The sequence below is a fragment of the Phaethon lepturus genome, unplaced genomic scaffold, assembly GCF_000687285.1.
Source record: "Phaethon lepturus isolate BGI_N335 unplaced genomic scaffold, ASM68728v1 scaffold3436, whole genome shotgun sequence".
NCBI lineage: Eukaryota > Metazoa > Chordata > Aves > Phaethontiformes > Phaethontidae > Phaethon > Phaethon lepturus.
Genome location: NW_010548139.1, coordinates 56,087 through 66,583, shown reverse-complemented (window position 1 = coordinate 66,583; position 10,497 = coordinate 56,087). Strand labels below are relative to the sequence as shown.

The window sequence follows — 10,497 nt, the reverse complement described above, 5'->3', positions numbered from 1 at the left end:
CGGTAAGGGGTGGAGTAGAAGTGAAGGGATCATCTCCTTTCACACAGAAAATGGGAAAAGGAAAATATCATAGAATTGTTGAATCATTTAGGTTGGAAAAGACCCTTAAGATCATTGAATCCAACTGTTCCTAACACCACCAAGTCCGTATCGTATGTTCCATTTCCCCCCTGCCTCCCAGGATCATCAAAAGAAGGATATCCGCAGACCCCTGTGGACAAATGGGATCAGACTCTACTGGAACAAGAAATTTACCATTTGCAAACATTTCTCCAAAACTATAATCATAAATATCCTCCGCAGCAGAATTATCAAAATCCCCAGGTCGACAGCATGGACTTTCCTGAGCACAGTACACCTCACTGAGGAAGCTAAAAGGCCTTCACAGGCTCCATGTGGACAAACTAAATGGTTGCTGTGCACGAGAATGAATTCACGCTACCAATCAGTAAAGGTCCAAAACACTCAGCTACCACCAGGAATATAGTCAATTCCCATTATCCATATAGACAGCCTGACTCCGGGGATGCTCTCACAAGATCAGCCTAGGAACACATAACTGTACTGGATATTAGCAGTCTGAAGGTCAGCAGAGGCACTGGTTTTATTATCTTGGGTAATTCCTCCATGATCCAAGGTGATAAATTACTTTCCTGTCCCACCAGGGACAGCCATTCATCAGTTCTCCCACACCAGCACCAGCATCCCATCGCTAGCCTGGGGTACCAGCTACAACCTCTCATGTTATCAGTGCCAAGGTTGCTGCCTCCACTTCAAATGCAAAGAAATGGCTTGTGTGCCCTGAAACACTTTGTTTTTCCCAGGTATATCTGTTGATGTCCCACTCCCTGCTGACCTCGCCTCGTTACCTTTAGTATGTCCGCACTCACCTTTCAGTCTCACCAGTCTTCCCGTTGTTATGGTTGTAACTACATAACGTTGTCACTAACTGCAAGGAGTCCAGCACTTACCAGGCACTGCCCATTTGCACAAGGGTTCTGCAGCTGACAGATATCACTGAGAGGAGAGCACCCATTCAGCCCATATCCACTTCCAGTGTACCCAGATGTGCAGGAACAAAATGGCATCAGCCCTTGGGAGATGGGACAAGATACGAAAAGTAATTCTGTCCTTGTTACAATGACAATACCAACCTTGACAGTAAAGGTCCTTGACATTTTGAAGCAGAGCTTTTATATAATTCTAACTTATTTGATCTTTGGATACCTTCCCTGGTCAGTGTCCATTTTGACCATGGAAAGATCCCTAGTGTTGCTTTGCTATGGGTACCTGAGATCCAAGGTCACCTTTGTGGGAAGTGGTGGCAGTAGTCAAAGGATATTTATGGAAAGGAGAAGAATAGCAAAAGCAGCTGAAATTGGAAAACTACATCAAAGAGTAATGGTGGAGATCTCCACATTTTTATGACTAAATCTGCTTTTTGGTGGAGCCTAAATCTATTTCTGTCAATGTTTGTGGAAAGACCTGCTGGCTTTAGCTAACCTGCCTGTAAACTCCTTTGGGTGAGGAAAAACTGACTGTGGAGAAGGGGCTGCAATCTAAATATGTTGCTACACAGTGGGTTCAGTCTAACCAAAACCTCCCTGAGATTCACACTGGTATTAATTACAGTCCTTAAGACAGTAACATACCTGCAGCTGAGGTACAAGTAGCCAAAGGATGGCACCCTCCATTATTTATTGAGCAGATATCAACCTGGGTACATGTTTGTCCATCTCCCTCATAACCTGTTCAGAGGTAAATCTCAGTTAGTCTGTAATAAACTATGTTCTGACAGCAAAAAAGAACTGACAGCAAAAAAATCATCTGGTGAGAAAAAAACCTAACTTATGGTGTAAAAACACAGTAATGTGCAGTTAAAAAGACAACGTTGTGATCACCGCTGGAGTAAAAGCTGGCATATTTATTATGGTTCCTACACTGCAGGGATGGATTCCAATCTTAACTAAATCCTCCCATGTTTTTAGAAAAAAAGGTATCACTCAAATATAGGTGAGGTCAGAGTGAGGCCACAAGAGCTCAACTCTCTCAGCCATCATGTGCTTCCCTCCCTACACATCTGCACCCAGCCAGCCCTGACCACCTCCGGGCTTTCCGCTGCATGCCGGAGCTGCCCTTGGGTCTCACACACAACATCCAGCTCCTCTCAGGAGGCTCAGCAGGACCAAAGTGCTGCAGCATGACTGCATGGAGTCCACTGCACCACATCAAAACTTGTCTGAGGCCACGTTTCCAGCATGGTGATAGCCCTTCAGCACTCAGTAGCTGAGAGCCTTCACTACCTGCAGTCTGTTGCCATTTAAACAGCAATTGAAAGGTCAATTAGAAACACTTTTTCCTGCTAGTATTTCTAGTATTGACAGCATGCATCTTCATAAAGCATTTTAAATCATAAATCACAAATTATATAGACGTAAGTCATCGTTTCCACTGCTTGACCTGTACTGCAATGGAAACACTGCCTTCTTACACAGCATTCAGGGTGTGACAAACAATTATCTATTATGGCTTTTTTAAGACAGACAATACAGCTGATATATGGCACACAGGATACTCTTTCAATTAATATAGACAACAAAATTACTATCATAATTATGCAATCCTTGTCCATTAGTGATCTTTTTTAAAGGAAGTACTTTGTCAAATCAAGGCTCTAACACTGAAAGAAAGGTATCTAGTAAAAAAGAAAGAGCTTTCAGGGGATGCATCAACAGAAACATACTCTACAGAAGTTCATTAACAGCTGAAGCATTCTGAATATACTTAGACTCTATATTCTATGTTACAGTATTGCTTTGTGTAGGTGATACTTCTTTATATAAAATCAACCTTCAGCTTCTTAAGTGTATCATAAAACAGGCTTAAATGCGTTGAATCTTCATCTTTTAAGCCTTTCCATAGTTTTATCAACAAAAATATCTATTTTACCTGGTGGACAGAGCCCACAGTGGAAGGATCCCATTGTGTTGATACACTGAACCATTGGCACTGTTGAGCAGCCTCCATTATTACTTTCACATTCATCAATGTCTTGGCAACTGTAGCCATTTCCTTGCCAGCCTAAAAAGAAACACAGGAAAGACATTAAAATAGAAAATGCTTGACCTTTTCATTTTCTTCTTTGATGAGATCCTTTCTTAGCGCAGAAAAACATTACTTTTGAATTTCACTTCAATAACACAAGAGAAGACCTGTCCCTCACATGATGGATGAAAATTAATACTGCTCTGCAAAATAGGTTACAAACACAACAGCGTGAAGATGTGTATGCAAGAATACTTTATTTTAACTGTATTCTGGATATTCCAGAATCAAACACACTTTAACATAAAGAGGAGGCAGTTCTGGTCTCGTGCACACATGTACAAGTTGCAGTAAAGCTTTATCACAACTCTGGTTAAATACTTCAAATACTCCTCCTAGACACACCACCTACCCAACTCAGGAAGAGGAATCATAGGTTATATGGCTTGAGGGCACAATTACATTTTTATATTGCCTTAGGGCAATGAGGATAGGGACATGAAGGACCTTTTACATGGAGGTAACAGGACACGACGGACATGGCCATGAAGGTACATCAGACCTATTTAAGTGCTCAGTTTAGGATTGGATAAATTGCGCGTTAGACTCCACTGCCTATGTTATCTAGATAAGACATAACCTGTAGGCATTCATTCTGCAGAATACAGATCAAAGCATTTCATGTAATTACTCTCATCTGGATCCTGCATCTGTGCGTATGACTTACAGGCAATACTGCCTGCTGCCACCCCCTCCCGTGTGAGAGCACAGGAGGATTTGATACCTGTGGGACAGGGACCACACGAGTAGGAGCCTGGTGTGTTGCGGCACTGCACAAGCGGATTCTGGGAACACGGATGAGTAGGGAGGCTGCATTCATCTATATCAGCACTGCAGGCAGGGCTGCCAGGAGGGGACATCCAGCCAGCGTCACAGATACAGCGGTACCTGGGCTGCCACGGCAAACATCACATTACATATTTAAGACAGTTAGAACAGTCAAGAAAAGGGCAGGAGGAGTTAATTTTATAAAATGTCTTTTAAAATATAGGAAGAAAGCTTTCAGAGCATTACATGGTTTACACCTTCTCTTTTACAAGTTGCATCGATAGTTTTCTCACTCCATTTCTTCCTCTGAATTTACCTATTTAGTTTATGGAAGCAACAACAGGCTCATGCATTACGTTCATAAAAGAAACCTGCAATTTACCCCAAAGCTCCCAGAGAAAATGAACAGCAATTATAAGATGTACATAAACATAATCAAAAGTCATCAACTTGCTTTGTAACAAGGGTAAACAGATCAGTGTAAGCAGTGTCAGCTTGGCTGTTTTCTTTTAAGCAAACTGTTTAGTAATCTGTGCAATGTGCAAGCACTGACATCAAATTGCAAATATACGTTTTCTTTGAGGAAAACGGTTTTCTCTCTTGTAAACTTTACTAATGGCCAGATTTCAGCATTTATCTAGCTTTGGCCCAATTACAGCTAATGGGAGCTTTATTGTTAACTGTCACAGGAGCAGACACTGTTAAGCCAACACTGAACCCTTTTGAAAAGCTTTCTCCACAAAAAATTGGCAGAAAACAAGTGATGAGTTGTGAAAACTTTTACAAATTGAGCAAAGAAATTATTTTATAGGATAGTATGAAGAACATGTGGTGTGTCTGGAATGGTGCATGGGTGTGTAGAAGTGTTAAGGAGCACAGTCTTGGCAGGGTAGTTTTGGAGGGCTGCTCTGAGAGGAAAGAGCCAAAGCTGGCATGTTCCACATGCCCCTTTGGAGTGAACACCTTGTACCCAGATTCTCTCCCCAAAAGAATGAGCTGGCTTGCTCCAGAAGGCCGTTCAAGTGTATGTTAGCATCCACCCAGTGCAGAGGCTTGGAGAGCTTGGGCCTGGAGTCAGAGGCCAAGTCCAACTGACAGTGAGGAGCACCAAAGATGAGCAGCAGCCACCCAGCCACTGGCAGCTCCCAGGCCACTGACGATAATGTTCCGCAGGTACAGGTATGCCTTTTCCCAGGAAAAACAAGATTCATAATGCTTGTCCTTCTTAATAATTTAAGTAATAAAATACTCTAGCAACTTAGAACTTCCCTAATAATGAACAGTAAGAATACTATGCTTCAAATAAGGCTTTGACTTACTCAGAGAATACTCCCAAGCTCCCTATGGGTGTAGTAGTAGATCTGATTCTGTGACAAGCACCTCTAACAAGACACAAGGCATTTTCAATTCTTTCTGCTGTCCTTGGGACAACAGAGAGGTTAGGTTATGTTATACAGTGGCATTTCTTGCTGTTTTTCAGCAGCAGTTTGTCCCACACAGTTTTGTGGTGCTCAGCTTTATTTCTTACTTATTCATGCTGTGTCATATAATGAGACTTATACATGGTTCCTTACCTTGTTGGGCTGATCCCTGTCTGCATCTATGCAGATGCCATGTCCACAGAGTGCCTCAGATCCTCCCTGGCAGTCATCAAACTTCAAGGCACAGTGAGGCCCATAGGTTTCTGGAGTACAGGAGCAGCTAATGGTGAAAGCAGACAGAAAAAATCAAAATGTTGTCTTTATATAGCACTTAAAGACCATATACTGCCATAGTAAGAGATCATTCCCCACTCTTTTAATTATGTGATGTTCCTTATGAAATCCATCTATTTAGCTATATTGACAATCCCATTAATAATCATGCACAGAGGTAATGCTCAGCAGACACTCAAAAATCAGGTGGGACTTGGGCATATCCATGACTGTCTGACCCTATGGGAGAATCCACAGCCTTCTGTTACATTCATAAGTGCAAATCCAGAAAAAAAGAAATGTCTAACATGAGTCTTCAGCAGAGTATGAGCCTGGAAATCTCCACTTCAGTCAGAGAGCACCTAAACCTTGTGTTTCAGTTTATGAACCTCATATGATGTCAAGTGCCTAAAACCCTACCTCTAGCGACAAGCAGAAATGCCGTGTCTGGCCCATCCCAGGGATCAGAGCACGCTCACATCTGCACCTTAACACGTGGCAAGTGTTCTCTCAGCACCAGCCCAGCTTTTGGGCAAGTGTGGAGGGCGGGAGGAGGCATCTGGGGCTGATGGGGCAGGAAGAACAAAGTACTGGGCTGGAGGGATGCAGCAGGGATCTGGCTTGCAGGCTGCATTGTGGTGTTAGCTGTAGGGCACACCTTAGTCACAGCACTGCGCATACGCGGTGGAACTGAAACTGGGAGCTCCTAAGCCATCAGGTAATGTATCCCTTGTCTCTGGCCCTTTTATTTCCACGTGGACCAGATCTGAGGCTCTAAAATACAACTGAAAGGGACCAAAACCTACAGAAAGCCTCCTATCAGTTCACTAGCTTTTTATTAACATGATGGTGAGACACTTATTTGGATGCAAGTTATATGCTGCGGTGTCTGCTGATGCCTGCTCCCCACAGAGACATACGCCGGTACACATCCCTGCTGAATCGCTTTTAGTCCAATGAAAACTACTCTGTAAAAGCATTTATCTGCAGAATTCGAATCAGGGTTTTCCAGTACAGCTGATGTGGACCTTGGAGCAATTTATTAATAAGCTGCTACTGGCCCTGCCAGGGTGTCACATGCTCGGTTGAAATAGCAGCTTGATAAGCCAATTGCAGGTTACTAAACACTGCACGCAGGACAAGCAACCTGGATGAACTTAGGCTTAAAAAACCCACAACAGCTTAATGCTTAACTGCAGTCTGCAGTACTGTAAGAGAGCGCGTTGATTATTGTACGAGAGGGCAGATAGACCAATACCATCTCGCCAGTGCAGCAGCTCAACCTGGGCAAGAACAGAGGCCACACGGGTCAGGGAACCAGATCACCATTGTATGTTCAAAGTACGTTCAGAGCTTCATGTTCAACTCCAAAGGACACAGCAAGGCAATCAGAACGGCTCCGAAGGAGGAGGACAATGGCACTGTCTCCTGCCTAGTCTGGCAAAGATTAATCTGCTACCCATCTGAAGCTGCTCAGAGAACAGCTTCAAGAAGTAGGTCACGCTGCAAGGAGCTCCAGCCAAATTGTGACGTGCTGCTGCTCAGCACTTCCCTGGTTCTCTCCCATGGCTGATGGCACATCGTGGCAAGGCCTCTGTTATTCTGATTCTGACACAAAAGTCTGATGGATGTGGGGACGCTCACAGCCTTTCATCCGAGTGTTGCAGTGTCCTGTTAAGGTCCTGATTCAGGAAAGTGTTTCCTGAATACTTGCTCTTTTTCCTCATACTTCAGTGCCTTCCTGAATTACAGCTTGAAGCATGCAAGTAAAGAATCTGAACAGGGAGTGAAGACTGCATTGTCCTCCATTTGACAGTACCTGATCCAGTACCGCCCTTCACCTGGCATTATTGCTGGGGGCTATGGAAAATTAAATATCACCATTTTCTTTACCTGCAGTCCATGCTGGTGCATATAACTACACCAGAGCAGGAGTGGGGTGACCTGGGTTGCTGGGCCCTAAGAAAAACTAGCAGCAATATTCTCACAGTTGTTGAAAAGAGCCATGTCATGTTCTACCTGGGGATGAATTTAGCACCGGGGGAGTACTCAGAAGACAGACAGTATGTGAAAGGAGACTGTGAAGATAGTACAATGGGGTTGGGGAAAGGACTCAATAATCCCTCAGTGCCCTCTCTAATCCTGAGGTCATGATGCAAAAGCAGTAATATTAAGATTTGGATGACTTATGAAGAAGTCTTAGTTCATTTCAGGAAGCACCAATTCAGCAGGTACCAAGGAGGACAGGAATTATATTGGGGAAAAAACTTACAGGAATCATCACCACATACCACAATGACAACACTTGTAAGAAAGGCAGAGGGTTTGTCCTCTCAAACCTTAATTTAGTCACACACCTGTATGCCACATCGCTGAGCACAGTCACAAACAACGAGTAAAGGCAGGCTGCTTTGTGTGATGTTTCCTTGACAGATGTCTGTGCTGGGGACAGCTGCAAGCAAGCTAGAAACTCCCTTTAAAATCAAAGAAAACCTGACAGGAAGCATCACGCACCAAGTGACACCTCAGCAGGCTCTGTGTTAATGCTGAAGCGTGAGGAGCACTGCAGGAGAACTTCCCATGTGTGAGGTTCTTCCAAGAACTGACAAAGCACTATAAGCCAGTGTTACGCCAAACAAATATTTGTGGGGGCTAAGATTTTCATGCTGAAGCAGGAGACAAAATGCTTTGCAGAAAGCTGTGGCATGCTTTCCAGCCTGCTTGTTCCCATTGCACAGGGAGAGCTTTGTATTATATCCGAAAGTTATTTATTTACAAAATTATTTGACATTTTGGAAAATAAGACGCAGAACGTTCAGGCTGTCTTGCCCCGTAAACAAGAGCATGTTTCCTAAGGATCTGGGCACAGCCAGAGAAGGCTCTGCTCCAGGGACCTCACGTCTATGCGGGCCGGCACACGGGCAGCCCAGGCACCCTCCTGGCCAGCTGGCTGCGGGCAGCATTTCTCCTCCCCTTCTGCAGCCTCAGCAGTGCCTGCGTTTCTGGAGGGGGTGAAGGCACCTCTCAGAGCTATGCGGCGTGCCGGGAATGCCAGTGATCACGGCTGCCCATATATTCAGAAGGTTTCCAACTCAAAGCCTTTGCTGGGCCAAAGCTCTGCTCCTGTTCACCTCCTCCGTCTCCTCACTCTTGGGTCTCAAGGGGTAGGTGGTAGCAGAGGCATGGCAAGGTGGCCCTGCTGGGTGGGCACACTGGTGCGTGCTGGTTACAGACCAGCACACCATGTCTCACCACCCCATCAGCGCACCATGGTGCGGTAAACTTCCATGAAAGCATTTGCACCTAAAGCCGGTCTCCGATTTGCAGCCTCCTTCCCCAGAACAGCCGTGTGATAAATCTGGTTCTTGCTATCCTTCTTGTGTTGAAGCAAGCAATGGCTTCGGAGGGCCTTCTGTGTCTGCAGTGGGCTCAGGTCTACAGTGTATTAAGGATTTTACAGTCTCTCCGACTGCATGGGATTATAGCGCAGAGATACTGAACAGAATTATTCCTAGAACTCCTGCTGCAGGTGTGATACGGGGCGCAGAAATAGCAGAGTATTTTACAAAGGGGTTTTGTGTCTAGTTTTGAAAAGTTACCTGTAGCTGCCTGGGGTGTTCACACAAGTGGCTCCGTTCTGGCAGCCTAACGCTGTTCCAGCATAAATCTGGCATTCATTAACATCCACTGAACACAGGAGGCCCTAAGATGAAATGGAAAACCAGTTTATTTTCCAAATAACTGAGAAATGAAGCAAACCATGGAGCCAATGTTTAATATAGTTTCCAAAGATATACAAACCACGGGCCGCTATCAACACAGCTTCCCTTATGAAACTTTATAACAAAACTCTACTTTTGAGCTTTGTTTCTGTTATCAGTCAGGTGAGGGATAAAATATTTCAGATGTTTGCAGAAAGCAGACGGACAGCATAGTACTGTCATCCCCCCTACTTTTCCAACTTGCTAACAAAAGACTCAGAAAACATTCTTTCAAACTCTTTCTGTCAGGAGATGCTGTTTTATTAAGACTGAAAGCACAGCAATTTCGACTCAAATCTTGCTGGGACAGCTTTCAAGTTGAGGGCCTCTGAGAAGCAGCTATAACTTTTCCATCTCCAGTGCATGTAACAGCAGTATTAAAGCCTTTGCCAGTAAAGTCTTTGGATTTCAAAAACTCAGAATGGGATTGATTACTTCACTCCCAATGGTTCCATTTCTTTGAGCTTGAATAAAGATCCTTCCCTTTCCCCATTCTCTCTCTCCTTGCGTAAGATCAGCAGCAAGGCATGCAGTTCGGTTCCCTCCGCTCCGCAAAAACCAAAGACTGCTTCTCTGCTGTGGGAACTGCCGAGCATCACTGACTTCACGGGCCACCGCCCGCGTGTAACAGTGCGGGGTCTGGCCCAATGGTTTGGGCTTCAATTTTTGGGGTTTATATTGATATTGTTGAGAAGCAAATGTGTTGCCCTTCAACTAAACAATGACCGTGATACCGCTGCTTTGCTGTTCAGTATATCTCACTCTGTCCTGAGCAACCTCGATAGGCTACGCTTCGTCACAATTACACTAAGCCAGGTGTATCCTTACAGTTAAAATAAACACTCCATATTCAACGAGGCTAAAGACTCACCTGCCAGTTGCTGGGGCAGAGGCAAAAGAAACCATCCAGCAAGTTTACACAGGTCCCTGAGTTCTCACAGGGGTTACTACTGCAGGTTTTCCTCTGGATAGCCTGAAACCCAGGAAAAGAGCAGAAAATAATAAGGCTCCTGCTAATTTGGTGTTTCATTAGCATTCATTTTCAAGACAAACCTTTTTTTTTTTCTTTCTTTCTTTTTTCATTCTTTATTGGCTTCCTCCCTCCCCTTTTTTTTCAGCAAGGTTGATTTGTAATGGTTTTGAGCTGTTCTGCTTATCCTTGTACAAAA

The 10,497-nt window shown here is 44.3% G+C and overlaps 1 protein-coding gene across 1 annotated transcript in view; it reads right to left on the bottom strand.

Moving 5' to 3' along the window:
• CUBN (cubilin (intrinsic factor-cobalamin receptor)) overlaps positions 1-10,497 on the bottom strand; it is a gene marked incomplete at its 3' end in the record, with an annotated part of 102,504 nt that overhangs the window by 89,537 nt on the left and 2,470 nt on the right. The window contains 7 exon segments of the mRNA XM_010289857.1: positions 972-1,093; positions 1,653-1,748; positions 2,950-3,081; positions 3,830-3,998; positions 5,448-5,574; positions 9,167-9,270; positions 10,200-10,301. Of these exon segments, the coding sequence (XP_010288159.1) occupies positions 972-1,093; positions 1,653-1,748; positions 2,950-3,081; positions 3,830-3,998; positions 5,448-5,574; positions 9,167-9,270; positions 10,200-10,301 (852 nt within the window).